Source organism: Thunnus thynnus, chromosome 15, assembly GCF_963924715.1.
Source record: "Thunnus thynnus chromosome 15, fThuThy2.1, whole genome shotgun sequence".
NCBI classification, from domain to species: domain Eukaryota; kingdom Metazoa; phylum Chordata; class Actinopteri; order Scombriformes; family Scombridae; genus Thunnus; species Thunnus thynnus.
The window spans coordinates 7,870,241-7,890,973 of NC_089531.1; the positions used below are offsets into that span (position 1 = coordinate 7,870,241).

At 42.7% G+C, this 20,733-nt stretch overlaps 1 protein-coding gene across 20 annotated transcripts in view; it reads right to left on the bottom strand.

Annotated features, from left to right (window-relative positions):
- Positions 1-20,733, bottom strand: part of LOC137198389 (microtubule-actin cross-linking factor 1-like) — a 236,432-nt gene that overhangs the window by 55,838 nt on the left and 159,861 nt on the right. For 18 of the 20 annotated variants that reach the window (XM_067612191.1, XM_067612198.1, XM_067612190.1 and 15 more), the window contains 24 exons: positions 20,460-20,609; positions 19,972-20,205; positions 19,633-19,812; positions 19,374-19,547; positions 18,999-19,166; positions 18,170-18,361; positions 17,886-18,059; positions 17,626-17,749; positions 17,208-17,407; positions 16,761-17,078; positions 16,274-16,440; positions 14,602-14,758; positions 14,322-14,433; positions 12,109-12,171; positions 11,398-11,636; positions 11,070-11,199; positions 9,630-9,829; positions 8,971-9,198; positions 8,606-8,882; positions 7,595-8,193; positions 7,150-7,338; positions 6,813-7,019; positions 4,977-5,294; positions 4,654-4,836 (listed from right to left, as the gene is read on the bottom strand). In XM_067612191.1, coding sequence (XP_067468292.1) covers positions 4,654-4,836; positions 4,977-5,294; positions 6,813-7,019; positions 7,150-7,338; positions 7,595-8,193; positions 8,606-8,882; positions 8,971-9,198; positions 9,630-9,829; positions 11,070-11,199; positions 11,398-11,636; positions 12,109-12,171; positions 14,322-14,433; positions 14,602-14,758; positions 16,274-16,440; positions 16,761-17,078; positions 17,208-17,407; positions 17,626-17,749; positions 17,886-18,059; positions 18,170-18,361; positions 18,999-19,166; positions 19,374-19,547; positions 19,633-19,812; positions 19,972-20,205; positions 20,460-20,609 — 4,983 coding nt within the window. The remainder of the gene's footprint in view (positions 1-4,653; positions 4,837-4,976; positions 5,295-6,812; positions 7,020-7,149; positions 7,339-7,594; positions 8,194-8,605; positions 8,883-8,970; positions 9,199-9,629; positions 9,830-11,069; positions 11,200-11,397; positions 11,637-12,108; positions 12,172-14,321; positions 14,434-14,601; positions 14,759-16,273; positions 16,441-16,760; positions 17,079-17,207; positions 17,408-17,625; positions 17,750-17,885; positions 18,060-18,169; positions 18,362-18,998; positions 19,167-19,373; positions 19,548-19,632; positions 19,813-19,971; positions 20,206-20,459; positions 20,610-20,733) is intronic. The other 2 variants (XM_067612193.1, XM_067612207.1) reach the window with 1 other exon arrangement.

Genomic DNA, 20,733 nt, shown 5'->3' on the forward strand with positions numbered 1-20,733 from the left:
GAGTGATTTCAGACGCAGGCGTTCTGCCATGTCTCTGTGTGTTTTCATTATGACCAAATGTTTTTAAGGGTGCGTACTGTTTCAAATTAGCACTGATACAAAACCACTTTCTGATACCAAACAATACTTTTTTTCCAACACCTTATTCTGAGAAACAAAACTCGACAAAACTCTTTTATTTAAGAAAAGAATCCAACATTTACCATTCAAATGTTGTTACACAATTATAAGCAAGAACTCTTACTCAATAAAATGGGCTTAAGTTGTCAAACCAGGGTCTGACCGACGTTTCAACAGTTTTCATTACACATAAACCCATTTTGGTTTTCATACGCAGCCCAAATTGTTTTATTTACATGATAAATTATGAACTATTGCTCTGGTTTTTGACAGGAATGCTGATTTCACTGCCTCTCTCTCTCTCTCACTGACCCAGTAATTCTCTCTGAGATCACTGTTGGGAAGTTTTAATAATCTGACAACATCACCTCCCAGTCCCATGACCCCTTATCCCCTAGCTGCCCCCCATCCACCCACCCACACACACACACACACACATACACACACACACACACACTTCTCTCCGAGCCCCTTCGTCTTTCTAAGCATCGGCATGACATCATCCCTCTGGATTGGAAATGGGGTCTGGTGGGGGAGGGGGAAGGAGGAGATGAAGAGAGGGGGAGAGAGGGGTGGCCTGGTCTGTTTTGGAGCCAGACAGACATGTTTAGGTTTGAAATGAGCCGAGCTGGATCAGTTACAGAAAAAGAGAGAGTGAGAGAGGGAGAGAGAGAGAGAGAGAAAGAAAGAAGGCGGAGGGGAGGTAGAGACAAAGCGGCGGAGGAGAGGAAAGCAACTTCAAAGAGTGGGCGAAAGAGATTTTTGTCTTTTTTTTCTCCCCCTTTATCCCTCCTTTAGACTATTAGAGAAGGATAAAGGCAATATACACTGCAGCTGCAATACAGAGAGAAGATAAAAATGAAATAAGGTAACAAGAAAAGGCAGATAGGGAGGTCAGAAGTGGAAAAAAAACCCCTCTCATTCTATTCCTTCTATCCCATTATTTCCTTATCTTTGTCTCTGCATCTGTAAGCCCGCCTCGTGATCCTGCTTCTCCATGACGATCTGCCGTCTTGCTCTCTGTTTGACTGTTATTTTCTGCTCTTTCCTCTGTTCTCGACAATATCCCCCCCGCTATCCTCCCTTCATTGCCCTCCTATAAATACCCCCTCTGCCCCCAGACGGAGTGACAGACCATTTCTCCATGCTCTACATACCCTGCAGACAGTAGCTATTATACATCCTGCCCCTGCTATTACTTTCACAACCCAGTCTGCCACCAGTCTGTCTGCACCTCGGGTTCACAGTTCACAGCTTTAATGGAGTAAAAATCATAAACAGTGTATGGATAACATGATTAACACCTACCTTATTTTATTAAGGACTGGTGAAGCCTTAAGGGGCTTATCAAATCTTTTTTTCTGAGTAGAAATTATGACTTGACGGTGGCGCTAGATGAAAAATGATGAGATTACCAACATTTAATACATATTTAAACAAAAATAGGTAATTAATACTCTATTTCTTTCTTCAGCTATTATTTGTTTAGGGATTTTTTTACAAAACATCTGTATTTCTCCAGCTTGTTAAGGCATATTAATATAAAACTAAAAGAAAAATTTAAAGAGGTTTCCAGGATTTTAGTCCAAATTGGAGAACCTTCCTCAGTTTTTTATTTTAATGCAGGAATCAAAAGTAAATAAGTATAAAGAAAGCTGGTTCTTAATGAGTTTCTTTGCTCTTTAATTTTTGTTATATCAGTCATTTACTGCGTCAGTGTAAACATACTGCGAGCACAAGTATTGTAATACCTGTAAACACACTCACTAACATGCTAAATCTACTGTAACTGTGCGCCAGACAAAATACATAAAAGCTCCACGCTCTTTGTCTGATCTGGCCCTACTTCTGAAGTGTAGCCTATTTAGATTTCCACAGTTCTCTCTTTCTATCTCTCTCTCTCTCTCTCTCCCCCCTCTCATCCTTCCCTCCTTCTCTCTCTCTCTCTCTCTCTCTCAACACCTCTTTATCTCCTCGGTCTGTTTGTTCTTTGCCACACATTAATTTGGCCCGTTCTCATTAAGAGACCCGACGAGGGGGAAGAAGAGACGGAGAGAGAGACCTAGAAACAGACAGAGGGATTGGAGGGAAGCAGACACAGCAGACAGATTAGTAGGGCGAGAGAGAGATGTGAGGGCAATGAAGATGTTTCGCTAAATATCCAAATAATTAAATTAAAGGAGATAAAAAGACAGAGAAGGAAAAGAAAAAAGGGAAAGTAGGGACTAGAATAAAGAGAAACATGAGCGAAGACGACTCATGAAATGGAAAAAAAATTGTTCTTTGATCCACCCACACATCTTAACAACAGTGGAGTCAATCACTCTCCGGGGGGACAAGCGGGACTCCTACTAAATTTTTCAAATGCATGAAAATGATTAGTGCTCATATCACATGAGTCATCAATCATTTTCCAAAAAGCATAACCTTCTCGGTGCATCTCAGGCGGCTGCAGATGGGAGAGACAGCGGTTTAGTGTGCTGCTTTGTGCGTGGGATTCGTGCATACTTCTCCTGAGCTCTCACATACTTACATAGTTTTCTAAAGTGGACAGGATATTACATCATGGTAAGAAAATGTGCTCTTTAATGATAGTAGTTGGACTGAAAGAGCGTTCTGTACCCGTGAAACGAACAGTGGAGAGTAAACGCGATGAAATACAATGGGGATGCCAGCGAAGCACATTCCTGAGGTTAGCTCCGACACCGTTCAAGACAGTAAAGAAGAATTACTCTTTAAAAAGGCAGAGACGTGCTACAATAGGCCAGGTCTTAATACTGAATATCACAAGAAGGAAACACTGTACTGTGATGAATTAAGCTCTGTGATCATGCAGATTTTTTTCCCCCGCCTTCATTCTTTAGTCAGAAAAAAAGTATAAACATATTCATATTATGACCAATATAAACATTGACTTCCTGGTGTTGGATCTATTTAACTATTTCCCTCCATTTGTTGTTGTGCAAAAAAGTAAATATTTGTACCCAGTATTTATTTACCAGCTGTTTACACTAGTGCATAGATGATTAGTTGATTCATCAAAAAATTAATCCACAACATTTTTTAGGCCTGATTGTTTAAGTCCAAAGTAAAAATGCTTTTGCTGCTTTTCTTTGTTTAACATCTTTGTACAGTCAAAGTTTGGGGGATTTTTGAAGGACACAACAAACAATATGAAGTCATCACATAAATATTTTGATATTTTGTAGACCAAACATCACTTTTTGTCAATTAATAATGATTAAAATTAATCCATAATAAAAAAAAAATCACTAGTTGCAGCTCAAATTTATTTTTACATACTCTACAGGTTTAACATATTATATTATCTGTATCATATTGCTAACAGCTAACACAATGACCTTGTCTTATTATGGAAACCTGAGTGAGCACGACACCTGGAGATTGTCTTCTCAGACGCCATCTCCTACGTCAAATATCTCTGAGGTAAACAAACAACAACAACAACAACAACAACAGAGAAGCAGTGCAGATATTTCACATGCTTTCACTAAGTGTTGTGTAAAACACAACAGAAGGAGGAGAAAGGGGAGGGAAAAAAAAAAAGGTGCGTCACATGCTCTGGTATCAAATTTAGACCAACATCCATCATCACAGTGCTAACACGTTCGAATAGAGTGCAAGAGTAGTGCCTAAACATTATGAAGTGGGGTAAGTATGATATGTCTGTGGTCGTGTAAGAGACTGGGAAAGAGAGAGGAAAGTGTGTGTGTGTGTGTGTGTGAGAGAGAAAGTGTGAGTATATTTGTGGGAAATGTCGAGTGAACGCTGAAAGATCATCCTTTATAAAAACAGAGGCTGCGTGATTCAGCGGTGTGTCAGGCATTTTAAAGAGATGTGTGACTCAACTAATCACCATCACTGACTCCTGACACACCACAGGAGCCCCTCTCTCTCCCTCTCTCTCTCTCTCTCTCTCTCTCTCTCCCCCTCTCTCTCTCTCACACACACACACACACACATACCCCTACCTCACCGTCTCTATAAGTATGAACAAACAGAGGAGGATAAATACAGACCTCCTCAGAGGCTCTACAAACATTGGATATCACTATTCATGACACACACACATTAATCACAAACAGAACATTGCACAAAACCTAAGCTCATGTTACCCTGAAGGTTTTCTCTTTATCTTTATCTGTGCAAATTAGGCATGATGGGAAAACATGATGGGAGAGAAAGAGACTGCGAGGACAAACAAGTACAACCTTTTCACCCTGAATTTAGTTCGATTCTCTCATGTTCTTCACAATCAAGCAGATGTTATTACTGTCAACACTAATGACAAATACACGTGTACTCACACACACTATTGAGAACTGTATGCACTGTTTTACAAACCAAAGAAAACCCCAAACCGAACCAGTTTTCAATCGGATTCTTCGTAACATCAACACATACAGTCATACGCATCTTCTTACTGACCGACACACTTGCACATACACACTAATGCACACTCTCGTGCACAGATATCCATGTAAACCACGAGCGAGAAGAAGTCCGTCCTACCTTGAACTCCTGCAGCTGCTGCTTGATCATCTCCACCTCTGTGCCGACCATGCCCTGCGCGTTCAGCCCTTCTTCCGCTCTTCCCAGCAGGCCTTGCAGCTCGGCCACCTGCCTGTAGAACTCCCGAACCCTGTCAGCAGCGTCCTCGATCTGGTCCAGCCTGGCCTGACCTCGCTCGCTCAGCTGGAGGATAAACAGGAACGGATGAAACAAATTAACTTTTACAGTCACGTTAATGGAATAAATCTGGGCACTTAGCAATGCCACCGCCAAACTATGACCACATCATCATCATCATCATCATCATCCGTCTTCTCCCTCACCTTTCCTGCCTGGCGACTCAGAGCCTCTGTCTCCCTCCTGAGAGCCAGGAGGTCAGGGGAAGAGCCCTCCCGGCGAAGCATGGTGGTGCACTCTGACGAATGTCCTTCCAGCTCCGACCTGAGGTTGGTCAGACGGGACAGGAAGCCCTTGAGGGCGTCCGCTTGAGAGGCTAGAGAGTCTGCGTCACGTCCAACAGGACTGAGGGAGTCCAGTTCGTCATCAAGGTCAGCAAGGCGCGAGAAGACATCCCGGACGTGAGACTGGACCTCGCCGACGCCCTGCAGCCGAGACTCCAGGGAGGAGCAGCACTGCTCGATCTGATGGAGAAAAAGTGAACAAAGAGGCACACGAGGTATTAAAACAAGCATCTCACACAACACACCTGCAAAGCTTTCGGTTGACTTGCAGATTCACTTTTCATGATTGTTGCATTTCAACACATTTTTGGAGCGCAGTCACAAAATGGTTAACCACAGCAGAGATGTACTATGAAAAGGTTGGGATATTCATGCTATGCCGAAATATCATTAATCATACAAGGATGAGCCCTTGGTGGGTGGTGATATTTTCTCTGCGAAAATTGGCTAAATTAGTGTAACAGCAGAGCACAAACTATGAAACCCAACCAGAAAATGATGCAACACTACGGAAAAGTAAAAATAGAGTTGGTCTGTGTAGGTGCAAGAAAGACACAGTGAAACATTATCTGAGAGTAGGCTGATCTGATATAAAAGATATCTGATATGCTTGCTGCTTCCACCGTCTCCCATAGAACAACCCTTCTTTTCTCAGCAGCGATGACACCGAATCAATATTTTAAAAAAGGAGAAATAAAACATCACAGTGAATAACAGCGTACTCCTCCAGTGGCTTTAATACACAATTAAGAGCGTCTGTGATGGCTGTAACCTTAAATGGAATATGTAGAAACTTGGATTGCAGGAAAAAAAAAAAAAAGATGCTGAATTCTTGAAGCTCTGTTTTACCTTTCAAACTATGATAAAGTGTTGCATGTCCACAATGACCATATATGACTACGGTAAGTCAAATAGCTAAACTCTTCGGACAGCTATAGTTGTTCTGCAATCCCTCAGCGCCCTGACACTTGTCTGCTAAGCACCCCCACACACACATATAGTACAAACACACTAGATCTGACACCCTCTCACACAGTGACCTCTTGGTATAAATAGTTCCCCTGGTTGTACAACATCTCCTCTCTCAAAACTGCATATGTTAATTCCTAACAGTCCTTTCGTCGCTACTCTCTGCTCATATTCTGCTGTTTTTCCATAGCTATCTACTCAAAGAAGGATTCTGCACTGCTTTATAATGTGAGTCAAATATATTTTGGACATTTACTAGTTTTTACTGGCAATCTGTGATCAGGTTTCAGGGGGGGAGGAAGCCCAAAAACACCAAATATGAAAGAAATTTAAGTACGGTGCTAAGTGCTGACACTAAGCTATAAAGAACTACTAACAAACCACTTCCTTTGACTGTCATCACAGCACTGCATGAAGTGTCAGAAATTATAACTCGAAACATGAATTTATGCCCTGACAGAAAGATTACTGTTAATCTTACATTATGCAAGTGTTTTTTGCAGATGTGATTGTGTGAGGCGTGTTCGATATTTCATATTTGACGTTGATATTCGCCTAATAATCACTTTGCAAACCTGCAGCATATTCCAGATGTTAAAGAAGTAAATTCATAATCACCTCAGATCCTCACTATTACACATATTTGTGGAAGTTACTCTTTTATTTATGACCACTGGAGTAAATTTCCACTCTTAATCTCTTGTCCTGTACTGTGAACTAGCTCCTCACCTTGTCAGTAACATCTTCATACTCTTTCTCTGTGTCTTTGGCTTGCTCCTGAAGCTTCTGTGCTCCTTCAGTGCTGCCTCCTGGTTTCTGGGGTGCATCCTGCACCAGCCCCTGGGCCAGGTCTCTGAGGTAGACCACCTGAGGCTGCAAGGACCTCAAGCTGTCCTGCTGACTTCTCAGTCGCTCCAAGCTTTTGGCGGTACATGCCTGAATGGAAAAGAAGTAAACATGAGTTTCCTCTACTTAAACAACCACAACATGCTGTCAGTGCTGTGTTTGACACATTTTCCAAGAACAATGAAATGAAAATGACAATATCAACAATATCTTTCAGTACCTGAGGCCCTAAAGCCTCCTGGACTTCAATCTGGTGCTTTGCGGCCTCCAGCCTCCTCTCCACAGCTTGTCTGCCCTCTTCAAACTCCTTCAGACGACCAGCCAGCTCCTCCAGCTGGGAGGTGCGGTTATGAAGCCTCTCACCCAGTCCGTCCACCTTACGGTTCAGCTGGGCCTTCTCATCTCGTACCTGCAGAAAATGTGTTTACAGTACATCAGTTAAGTCATTTACTTAATTTATGACTTTTAAATTGGTAACAATACACAAAAGATAAAATGAGCTAAAAAAACCCCCAATATAATCCAGCAAGCATAATAATAAATGTATAAAGTATATTAAGACAATCAAGCAGATGAAAACAAAAAAAATCTGTTTGTATCCATAAACTGCAGTGCAACACACAGAGATAGAGTCTGAAACAGGTAAACTGACATCAGGTACACACCTCTTCCTCCCCGATGCAGCACTGCTCCAGCAGCAGATCAGCTGCAGTATTGAAGGCCTCCAGAAGGGGTTGTCGCCTCTCGAGGTCAAGTGACAAACCTCGAGCCTTTTGCAAGGCTTCATCGAGGGCAGATGAATCCAGCGATGGCTGAATCTCTCCATCCTTCTGTTCACACTCTGCTACCCACGGTATCAGCTCGGTCTTGTGCTGCTGGTAGGTTTCTGCTTTGCTAAGAGTGGCCTTCAGTCTGCTCTCACGGTCTGAGATTCTCTGGTTCTGCCCCTCCCAGTCCTGTCGCAAGGAGGCCAGACGGGACTGCAGGGCAGACCGTTCATCTCCTCCTGCTGGGAGAGTGGCAAGCAGTGACGCTCCCTCAGCTTGAATCAGCTCATAGGAACCTCGCTGACTGGCAATACCACGCTGGAGCTCATCTGTCTGTGCCAGCAGGGAGCGGATGGCCTCCGGCTTGCAGGGCAGGGAGTCTGTGGATGATTCTCTGGGATCTGCCTGCTTGTCGAGCCAGGAGCGCAACTCCTCAAACATCTGCTGGAACTGCTGGGTGGAGGACAGGGCGGCCTGGAGCTGAGACAGGCCGTCAGCTAGAGGAAAGCAAAGCAGAGCGCAAGGAATTACAAACATAAACACCGAAAAACTATTTCAAACAAAAAAGGACAAATAGGACTAGTGCAGTTTTTGTTGCATTTATTTCAGTGGATGTGTTAGTGTTATTTTCTTGTCATCAAAACAATATTTCTATTAAAGCTTAAGAGGGATTAAGCTTGAAAGGGGATACTGTTTGACCTCATCAAAAATGTTACCAATGAACACATAAATGGACTATTATTTCTGTCTATATGTGTAGGAAATCACAACCAGCAAATACATCAAGCACAAACATAACAGCACACTTTAGTAGGCAGACTAACAAAAACACTGCTACTTTGCAAGATAGCATGTAATAAATATTGACCAAAACTTGTCAAAATTAATTTAGTGATAAACTCCACAAACCTGCACGCTCTTCTAAACTCCTCAGTGGCCCGCTGACACTCTCCAGTCGTTTACTGAGCTCTTCCTTCAGGTAGGGTTCAGCCACGATGGTGCTCAGCTCCTGGCAGAGCCTCTCAGCCTCCGCCAGCTCAGTCCGCTGTCTCTCCAGCTCTGAGCGGATCTCTCCGGTTTCCTGCAGGCTGCGTTTTAAAGCCTCGGGCTGAGCGCTCAGCGAGGCCTGAGCATCGAGCCTCTCACCCAGAGCAGAAGCACTTGAAGAGAGCTCTTTGAGCAAAGCCTGGGGACCAGGAGAGGAGGAAGGTTATGATATTTTACCGTCATCATGAAAGTTGAAACTATACAACCGTCACTCTAATTAGACTCACCTGATACCGTTCGCTGGTTCCTTGGGCCTGGTCGATGTGGTTTGACCTCTGGGTCAGTCGGCTTGTTAGGTCCTCCCACTGCTGGGAGATGGAGCCCAGTTCAGCCCGGACATCCGACAGGTCTTTAGGGTCTTGGGCAGAGTCGCCAGTCTGGGAGAGGATACCCTCGGCAGACTGGGTCAACTGGTCAAACTGTGGCCTTCGGGTCTCAAACTCACGTAGCATAAACTAGAAGAAAGAGGAGGAGTGAGAACATCAACATTAACTAAAATATCAGATATCATAAGAAACAGAATTCATTATTATCAAAAAAATAAATTAAAAACATGTGAAAGCCTGAAGAAACTCCTGGGACATTTTGACATTGACATTTTTGATAACTACATATTAATAGAAAATTAGAAAATTGTACTCCTTTATTCCTTCCTTTATAAGTCGGTACTCTAGTTGCACCATGTAAATCTTTTAAAATATGATCTTCTATTTATCAACAGCCTGCCTTTATGACTAAAATGGTTGTAGAAGTCAAAAACAATGAGAGACTGGTGTCTAATCAAACAATCAAATCACTGAAAGTTGTCATTATTATGGTTTTCTATGATGTCTTTATAACTGCTGGCAGCATCTCTGTGATTCTGTCTACAGTCTGGGCTGCATACCTGCACTTGTTGTTTCTGTGTGTTGAGCATGTTGGGGTCGATACTCAGTGGTCCCAGCACGCTCATCATTAGCTCCTTCTCCCTCAGCCACGGGCCCAGCTGATTGGCTGCTGAGGCGAAACTGCCCAGCCTGTCGGCACATGTTTCCAGCTCAGTCTGCCTCTGGACTGCTGTCTGATTGGCTGTCTGCCAACGGGAGTCTGGGGAAACAACCAATGGAGGCAGGAGTGAGAGAACATAAAAAAAAAAACCCAAATAATATGCAAATGTTTATAAATAGATATCTATTCCTCACTGAAAATTTGACAAAGGTTTTCTGTCTAGTTTCCTCTTCAGGGGATGATTTTTATTATTAGGTTGTACAACAAGGAATTATGGTAATCTAAATTAGATCAGTGATGGTTATGTAGCTTCTTAAAGTATATCTTTTTCAATGTGACAATGACAAAACAATAAGACATTTTTCTTGCTCTGTTCCTCCTCCTACTTCTCCTGTCTCCTTCTCCTCCTCTGACTCATGTTCTGGGCATCCAGCAGCATGTGTTTGTGTACGTGCACTCAGTCCGCATGGCTTTGAAAAAAGGCATTATGAAATATGAAACATAAAAAGGCCCCCCTTCTTGGATTTTACCTTAAATATTTCTGTCTCAGTTACCTCATAGGAGGCCCTGGTAAAAATATCAAGTATACAGGCGAACAAATAGCTTTGACAGGAACACTTCCCACTCTCTCCCTGGGTAATATTGATCTCAGTTTCTTACCATCTCTTAGAAAAATTATTATAAATTCTGAGGCACTATGCCATTTTCTTTTACTGCACCACAGTAAAAATGCCTCATCTTTTTTTTTTTCCTTTTTCCCCACTTTTTTGCTCTCGTAACGTTTATAAACTATTTTTCAACCAGATCTTTTGCAGCAACGTCTACCTCTACAGTCTTTTAACAGAATATTCACAGAAAAGCCCAACAGACGTAACAAACTCAGTATCCGTCCTCAGGGATCCACTTCTTTAAAATAGATGACTCTTTGTGCTGTGTTCCTTAGGCAATGTCCTTGCTCTGCATCTCCAACTTGTATTATGCATCTCCTGTATATGCTACCTCCACGTCATTGGCTCAGGCTCTGACACAACATACCTTCTTCATCATGGCTCTTCCCACGCAGGTTTCTTTGATTGTAAACTCTGTGCTACAGGTACTGTACAGTATTTCTATGAAACCTACTGTACCGTTTACCTACAGTACAATATCTCGAATGGTTTTTAGATCCTGGCCTTGAAAAAAAGCAATGTCTTTATTCACATTTTTTCCCACACATCATTCTACTCTAGTTTTTCCCTTTGGGCATCTGTGTCAGGTGAGTCAGTTGACAGTGAAATGGCTGTCCCATCATCTTTGTCGGATATCCTCATGTATTTTTTTCATCATCTGCGGTACATACCGATCTCCTGCAGCTGTTGTCTCCAGGTGTCTGCCTCAGGAGAATCGGGGTTGTCAGCGATCAGCTTCTTCAGCGTGCTTTTCAGCTCGTCTACCTTCCCGGAGTGCTCAGCCAGCTCCGAGAGCAGGGCCTGGAGACGAGAGGAAATGAGAGAATGTCAGGACTTCAAAATACTGTATCTATTCAATAAAAAAACACACAATAAATGGAGTATGTCAAAAACGAGGGTTGTGATGTCTGAATTTGGCACAGACATCAGCAGATAATATAATGTATGTGACATTATAGGGGTCACAGACTATAATAAATAGATGAACCCGGTTGTTACCTTGTTCTCCTGGGCCTGGGCTCGTACCGCCTCTGGTTTGGAGGGGGAGGCGGTCTGTCCCTGTTTCAGGCTGTGCTCCCTGTCAGTCAGCCAGCTCTTGAGCTCCTCTGTGCCCTGTCTGGCCTTCTGCCTCAGCTCCAGCGAGGCCTGCTGGCGGTCGAGACGGTCCTTCAACTCCCTGCCCAGCGTGTCATATCGACCGTTCACATCAGATACGGCTACTTGAAGCTCTGTTAGGTCTGAGGACACAAAGACAGAAAGGGAGAACATTGCTAAACATACAGCAGAATAGAGGACAAAGAAAGAATTTTATTGTAGCCTGATCTAATATAAACTAGGAGAGCAGGCTTATAAGAGCTACAGTTTTACAGTAAAGTAAAGAGTAGATTCAATTGGAGCATATCAGGGTAGCCTAGATAAGAGTCCTGTAGATCTGGATGTTGCAATGATTATATTATTGGAAACTGAACAGATTTTTACTGACGGATGTTCTGCATGGACAGAAGCTTGACAGACACAGGACAGTAAAGGACACGAGGAAACATTAAAACAGCAAACAACGCCGTTATCTCTCAGAGTTACTGATACGAGGAAACAAAACAATAATATAGCTGGAGCACATCGAATAAATGATGTAGAAGTTTATCTTAGACACAAATCTTCAGGAGGCATAAGATAAGAAAGAGAGAGGGAGCTAGATGGGGAGCTCACCTTTACAGGTGTGAATGCCATTGACACTGCTGGGACCTGCTGAGCCATTGATTTGAGGAGCACCTGGGAGAAAGACATACACCCGACTGAGACAGCAGCACTACAACAACACTCATGCAAGCATGGTCATACAGACATACAGGACCAGTGATGTACAAGAAAGCTCAGTGCCAGTGCCAGCGAAGAAGTGGCAGCTTCACACTTCAAACTCAAAGTACTGAACTCAGCAGGGACTTTGGACAAAAGCCGTGGAAACAGACAACAGCCGTGAGAAAGACATGGAGGATACCCATAGTCTTTACATAACAAAGACGTTTAATGGGTGCATCAATAAGCAACATAAATAGGTGCATCACTTTGCTCAATACATACATTTTCAACATCTAGCACCATATGTTTACTTTCTGATATAAAAGCAACAATAAATGTTTTCTGTTACATCTGAATTTTACTTTTAACTTCCAATTAATATTTAATTCTGCCTTTCACAAGCAAGGACTCATAGTGGTTAGATTTAACTAAGAAATTATGAATGTAAGCATTACCAAGCATGGACGTATAGAGGCAGGAAACTTCTATAATAGTGACTCCAATGTCATGAAGTTGGACAAAATAACAGGAGACATGCTGATTCGTCTCTGTTTTGAGGTTGTAGTTTGTGTTTTTTAACTGTAAGATCTTCCTCTTTTTCGTCTTCAAATTCATATACTTTCCAAAGTTGCAAAGTTGCTTCTCAGTAGATTTTTCAGACCATATTTGACATCTGAGTACAAATAACCAGATGTTTACTTTATAAATAAAAAGTTGGCGTTGGTTTGGGCCAAAAATGTTGTGACTCTGGGTGAAGAGGACGCTGCGACAAGACGACGCTGCTTTTGCTCTTGCATATGACTTACAATCGCCGCCTCCCTCATGTTGGGGATATCGAACGATTTTACACAAAGTTTGCACCGAGCTTGCTTTTCCCATCTGGAATCCTGAACCAACCAGGTTTTATATTTGGGATTGTCAAGCCGGCCCTCGGACTACTTGCATTTACCTGTTGTGTCTGTTCAATCCAAACTCCTACACAGAAAGTTGGATGACATTCAACTTTCCAAACATCTCTGCCCAAGGAGGAAGTAAATTAACTGGTGCGACCTATACTTGTATTATTTTCCCTTAACATATTAAATAAATAATATTATTTTATTGTTCCTGTCATATTTTTTAGTCTCTTTTATAGACAAGAAACGAAAATGAGTTGAAAAAAGTTAAGTTAATTTCTATGGCGTCTGTGCAGCCTTGTTAATTCATTGTGTCCATGGAAACGACGATAAACGCAGCCATAAATGTATGGTTTACTTAGATAGTCTTTATTTTACTGATAACTACATCACTGCATAACTCATGAATGTTCAAACAAGCTTAATATTTGGTTATTTGTGATTCTTTGTATATATGAAATTCAAAGAAATTGCTGCATTTTCTTTCAATCTAATTTGGTCGCAGATGTCCAGATTTGGTAATAAGTAATAAGTCAGTTGGGGCAGAGATGTTTTGCAGGCTGTGACGTAGAGGCAGCTCTGCGTAGGAGTGTGTGTTCAGTTGCACAGCGTACTTCTTGTCTTGCATTTGACGACATCGAGCTCGTTCTGGCCCTCCCAACTCACACAGTGGTCAAAATTTTTGGCTGCGCTGGCTGCCTGCTCCAAACGCCATAAAAAACACTCTGCTTGTATAATCAATTTATTTTTAGAAATTCTGAATTTTATATTTTAGACAACAGAATAGGGGCAATAGTCTGGAAGCACAAATATTTTTCCGTACTCTCTTTTTGTTCTATACTTATCCAGACCTGGAAATTACTAAAAATCAAATTCCATACTTTTCCATACTGCACAGGAGCCCTGTTAGCTGTATCAGCAGGTTACAATAGAAATTGATTATAAATGCAAATGTATTGCATTCTTTTTTTGCCCTTTACAGCCGTCTTTCCTGCTCTCCCCATGTTCATGATTTGTTTTTCATGTCTGCGTTTCTTTCCAGGTCACATAATTTTTATAAACCCCCTGTTGACTTTTTTTTCCTCCCACCATCATCTGTAAATCTCACCTTCATCACTTGCAGAAATGCTCTCATGTGGAAAATAAGTTATTTAAACAGAAGGAGTGTGGGAGATTTGTTTTGTTTGGCCTTGTTTCCATCCCTGCTCTTCCTCACACAGGTCTTACCAGTTTTAGTTTTTGGAGCAGTGATGTCGATGATGAGGGACTCCAACTCTGAGCCAGTCTTGTTCAGCTCCTGAACCCGGGAACCCTGTGACTCCCAGTCATTTAGCAAGTCCTGAAGGCATAATGCGTTTTACATTAAATTAGGTCACTGAATACAGACACTAGATTCAAGCATGTTCCCTAAATGTTTTCCTCTTGTTTATGTAAAAACGATGAATTCAAGGTTTATTGACGTCTCACTTTTTGTTCATATTTTGTTGATAAATTATTTAACACACACCTTGAGCTGCTGGACTCTTCTCTGCAGGCCTTCGGTGTTCAGGCCGACCTCTTTGGAGGGCAGCTGGTCCTGCGCTGTCTGGAGCCACCTGAGGAGGGAGCCAGAGAGGCCGCGGAACTGGAGCAGCTGCTGCTCACAGGCCTGAATGGCAGCAAACCTGTGTGAGAAACAAAAACAGAAGGAATGGGAGGGAGAAGAGGAAAGACAAAAGGATGGCACAGAGAACAGTGATAGAGGGTTAGAAGCAGTGACGTAGAGGATGAAGAGGAAGGGGAGGTTGCAAAAAAGAAGAAGATGAGGAAAAGGGGGAAAAGAAAAGAGAAGGAGGAGAGAAAATTCATCTTAAAATCACATTTTTATGTTTTCAATGCAAAGTGATGCATTTATATGATTTCTCTCAAGCTGTTTTCACATTGTACTCTCCCAACCCTGTACAAAGCACTATTAACAGGGAGCATTCAAGGTCCACACTGGCCCTGGGGCAGCATTAACACAGCGCTGACCTCCCTCTCTATGTATGTGATCTAGAAAAGTGCTGACTGCCCGTAGACAAAACAGCTCTGAGAAGTTGCCTGGCATGAAGCAGTATCATTATCATGCTGCTATTTTTTCCCCCCTGAGGATTCGAGGCTGGGAGTTATCTAAGGGGGGCCGTTTATAGGAGGGACAATGAGCCATGTCCACTCTGCTTATATTAGCACCCGGGCCTGCTCATCGTCTCACAGTGGCCACACAGATTCAAACACTTACACTTTACAGTACTGGCTAACCGACTGCTGTGACACGTCATGCAACACAGTAAATAATCCCCTACATCATGTACAGCATGTTCTACGACTGCTCTCACCCACAGTGTAACTGAAGTGACCACTGACACCCTTGTTTTAGATTACAGATTTGTGTTTTACTAATAAATAACACTGTACATCTCTTGGTATCTGACCAGGCATTAAAACATGTCCATTATTGGTTGTTTTTATGTAACTGGCTAACCAAACTCCAATAAATCTAAGCCAGACTGATGGTATTTATAAATTCCCAGCCCCCTGTTGACAGGCTTCAAGTGTGGCAGCTCACTGATGCGACGTCAGACAGGGTAGGCATAGCAACTGGTGCTCTATGATGGCTACAAATTTAGAAAACAAATTTTGGAAATGCCAGGAGCATAGTCCCGCCGAGCCAGTCACAGTGTTATAGAAAGAAGGCCTTCGCTATCTAATCAAATCTTAATTTTTTGCTAATTTTGACTCCATCTGTCTGTGAAGGTTAACTGTTGTCTAAGAAGAATTGACAACTGTCATATTTCAACAACAAGTGGGACCAAACACAATAGAACTGAAAAGTTGTTAAATTCAGGTTTGTGTCTGGCGCCCCCTGGTGTATTTTATGGTGAACTGTGAATGAGATTAAAAACTGTTATGGCTGTTAAAATATTTTGTTTCAGAGAAAATCATTCCCATTACTCCTTTTTCTTATATAAAACTCTCATGGCTATAAATATTTCCTACTAAAGCAACCATGTAAGAGCCTGGAAAATGAATTTGTATCTATGTTTTGCTATTAAACGTGACAAAAACTCCATTAACCTTGGAAGATAATATTGATTGTGGCTTCACATTTATGCCTGTATGATTCAAAAAGGCACTTCCTACTTATCTTTTAATATCTTTACCTTTTGTTGACATTAGCTTCCAGTTGGTTGAACTCATCAGACACCCCTTTGACATTATCCAGTAAGCTTTGTGTGTTGCTGAAAGCTTTGGACTGGCTGAGCTCATTGCCAAGGTTGCAGAAGGACTTCAGCTGGCCAGCTTCCTGCTCCAGCTCGGACCGGACCTCCTGGAAAGAGACACACAAGACAAAAGTGTTGGATTGACCTACAGCATCACCAATAATATCACTGATACTAACTGAATCAGTTACCTACTGCATCCATTTATCAACACAGAACCACAAAATATTTGGAAAACATTATGATTTTTTGATAAATCATGTTTGTTTTTTAGAACTTCTGGTAGAAAACAAACAAGAAATAAACTATTTATCCAGACGTCTGAATGTTCACTGCTCCTAGTAATTATTTATGAGATCTTAGAATATTGAATGCAGATGACTAAAACGAGACTGAACAGCAGACGACCTATTTCTATAAATCTGACCTCAATGGTCTGCTTGTAGTCCTCCACGCTGCGGTCTGGCTGGCCCACCGGGCTCAGAGCCTTCAGCTGGCTCTGGGTGAAGACCTGGAGGTCCGTCCCCAGCCGTTCGTAGCTCTCCAGCCTGGGCAACAGCCCTTTGAGCTCAGCTTCTCTCTCCGCTTGGCTGGCTTGCGCTGCAGCATAGCGTTGAGTCAGTTCGTCTAGTGCGCCCTGGAGACCGGAGGCTGTGGAAGCGTCAGAGCTCTGAAGAAGTTTGGAAACAGAGTCCCACGTTGCCTCCACACTGCCCTGCCTGGAGAGCAACTCTTGACGAAATTTCTGGAGAGGAAAAACAGGAGAAGAGGCTTTGAATGCAGGCTTCAGCAATATTTCAATATGTGGACATGACAAAGATGTGCAATAACTCACTGAGGAAACCCTTTATGCTACCTCTGAGTGCACTCTTACCTGGTTCTGGGTCAAAGCGTCTTGTACAGCCTGTGCAGTGGGCTCCACTGGTCCAGGTTTCAGAACCAGTTTGTCCAGCCAACTCAGCAGACCCTTCAAGCCTTCCTGGACGCTGACCGACTGGGCCACAGCTGTCTGCAGCTGCTCGGCCCGCTCGGAGACAGATGCAGAGAGGGAGCCAAACCTCTTCTCTAAACCATCTAAAAATAAGGACTCATCTCATTACATGGCATTTTTACATCTGTCCATTTACATTTATCAAATGCAGACAGTGTAATGTGAATGTTAAGTTCTGAGTTCACGTTTTGACACATCTAAATTCAAAAACTGAGAGAAAACATAAAAAAAACATGTCCCCATGCAGGCACAGCAGCCTGTGGTCAGGATTTAAGGGGACAGATTTAGCAGATTAAGTTACCTGCAGCACACAGGATGTCAACAGCTTTCAGGGAGGGAGATTCATCTGTGCTGACCAGATCTCTGCCTGCTCTCTTTACCTTCTCCAGCTGCACCGAACGCTCAGCCAGCTCATCCTGCAGCAGCTGAGAATACAGAACATACTCAGTCAAAATTAAATAATACCGTAATTCAGTACTCAACATGACGTAGCGGTCTGTGCTCTTTTACTGCATTCCCCCCGTGTTCTGTTTATCTAAATATTTGTCACGTGTATTTCACCTGTACTTGTCGTAGTGTGTTCTGCAGGTTCTGGGGGTCTGTCTCTCCACTGGGCTTGGCTATGCTTTGGTTTTGTTCCTGAGTGCTGAGCCAGGTGTGAAGGGAGACGACCTCATCCTGGTACTGCTGGTACCTCTCCAACAGGCCGGACAAACGGCTGCTCAACTCTGTTGACTGCACACCCAAATACAGAGTTTTAATATAAGTACAATTCCGAGATATTGTAAAAGAATTTCATTAAACACAATTTACACCAGTTTCCAGAAAACATTCACAGCCCTTACCTTGGTGTGTAGGGTTGTGTATCTGTGGTTGGCGTCCTGTAGCTTGTCAGTCACCAGCTCCTTGGTGCTCTGCAGAGCTGGGTCTGAACCACCGACTTGCTCCAGAGCTCCTTGAACGGAGTCCAGAACCTTCTGACCGGAGATGGAGACAAACCGCAGGTCCGCCTTGTGGCAAATTACATCCTCAGCAAGCTGGGAATGCAGATACAGTTTACAGGTCAGTTTTGGGACAAATGCATATAGATGTGTATGTCTGACAAGAAAACACTAAATTTTCATTACAACAAAGACTTTTCTTTATAAATGTGAATGGAAAGCATGATTACAACCAGCAGGTCACTAGTTCCCACAAATTACTGGGAAAAATGTGTGAGAGCCTATAAAAAACTGCAAATGTGACATCAAGGGACCTTTAATGAGAAAACAAGTAGACAGCTTCAATGGAGTTTTTCAGTGGTTCCTAGATCAGAATGTGTGATTGTGTGAGTGTAAATCAGGGCATGTCAGGGCACTGGGATGGATGGAAATTGAGCATGGGACCTCAGTCTTCCATGGATAATTAGACATTTAAAAAGTTTAACAGTTTGTGTTTTTACTCTGGACACAGATACAGTGAGTGAGATTTTGCAGCTCGTACACTTTTATTCAAAGACACAGTGTAATTAATGTAACTGAAACCAGTGGGTTACTTATAGGTGAGGTGTTTATAAGTTAGTTATAGTCCAGTTTCACGAGGAGCTTCATGTGTAAAAAAATGTAATTTCTGATCCAACCAAAATAATGAACAGAGAAATCTCCATGATGTTGTTAACTTTTGCATTTTGTGTACCTTTCTGTGCTCTTCCAGCCTGCCCTTCAGTCCTTGTGCATCGGTTTCTCCTTCCCCTAGGGAACGGAGCTCCTGCTCACTTTGTTCCAGCCAGGCACCCAGATTTCCATGTTCCTGGAGGAACTTTGTCATCTCGTCCTTCAGCGCCTCAGACTTCCTCAGTCGGTCCTAAAACAGAGATTAGAGCAGTTGCAGTCAGCCAATTACAACAAAAATACTCATTCAAATGAACATCTGATATTCTCACCAGCAGCCCAGTTAAGTTGTAATTACATACTGTAAATGCTGACATATGACAGTTTAGGTCAAACATCATCAGGGGCCCATGCTGTAGAGTTAACACACACACACTGTACATATTTATAGTGTGATTACCTGGCAGCTCTGCAGCCTGTCCTGGTGCTGGGCCTGCAGCTGGTCCAGGGCAGCGCGGAGACGCTGTTTCTCCTCAGGAGGAACAGTGGAGTCAGGTTGGTCCAGAAGAGAGCGAGTTGACTGGGTGATCTGGAGTAGCTTTGCTTGTTGAGACTGGAGTTGCTGAAGCTCCACCTGGGATAGAGGTGAAAGGTTATAGGCCATAAGCTAGTATTTTTATGAGATGCACCACACATACATCAGAGGAACAGATTCTGACCTGCAGCATCTCTGTGTGTGACTTCACAGCTCCCTCTGGCTGCGAGAACGATACGTCGACAACATCTCGGCCTGCTCCAGATCCAACACCTCTACTGGCTGGTTGGTTAAGGGAGGACAAGTCATTCAGCAGAGAGTCTATTTGGCTTTGTGTCTCCTGAAGTTCCTCAACTGCTTTTGCCTGGAGATAAAAGGAGGAAAAATTAATGCAAAAAGTAAAGTAAACAATATTAAAATATATTTTGGTGGCATTAATATGGAAACCCCTTGGATCACTTGAAGATTATATATAAAATCCAATATGTGCTGTACATCTAAAACCGCTCTCTCATCTTCTTACCCTTTGTGTGTTCTGCTGTACAGTAGTGTTGATGGCTGTGTCCAGCTCTGACAGCGATGTGTTGGTTGAATCTGTCAGGGCGCTGTACTGCTCCTTCATTCTTGTTAGGGCCACCTGGAGTTTCTCCTTTTCCTCTGGGCTCAGATTTTCTCCTCGCTCTGCCAGGAAATCCTCCACAGAGCGGATGGCCTCACTTATGCCCTCCTGTTTGGTCTGGAGATCCTTCTGTACTTCCTGGAGAGAAAAAAAAGGTTGGATTTTGTCAAAGATGTGAATGTTTGAATAAACAGGTGAACAAATTAGAGAAGTGAGAACATATCAAACCATCCAATGAATCCAGTGAGTTAAAATTAGGTCAATATTAGATCAGAAACAGAAAAATAGTGAGCTGAATGTAAAAATAGATTAATTTTTGTGTATTAAGGGTGTTTTTATTATTTAATTAATGTGAATCCAGATGTGGAGGGAGATTTATTCACGTTTCATACCTTCAATTTCCTCTGCTTCTCTTGTAGGACATTCATATCACCTGACTCTGCTCCAGCTCTCTGATTGGCCAGCAAGCTGGCAGCTCCAGCCAACCACATGTTAAGGCCTTCTAGTTTCTGAGAACACTCTGCTTTCTGTTGTTGTACGACCTGAGATTAGAGGAGGAAAGAGAGAAGGAAAAAAAGAGCGAAGACCCGACCAGAGAGAAAATGTGAGCATAAAGTGATATCAACATTTCATTTTGGCATTTTTTACTCAAAGCACCAATTCTCA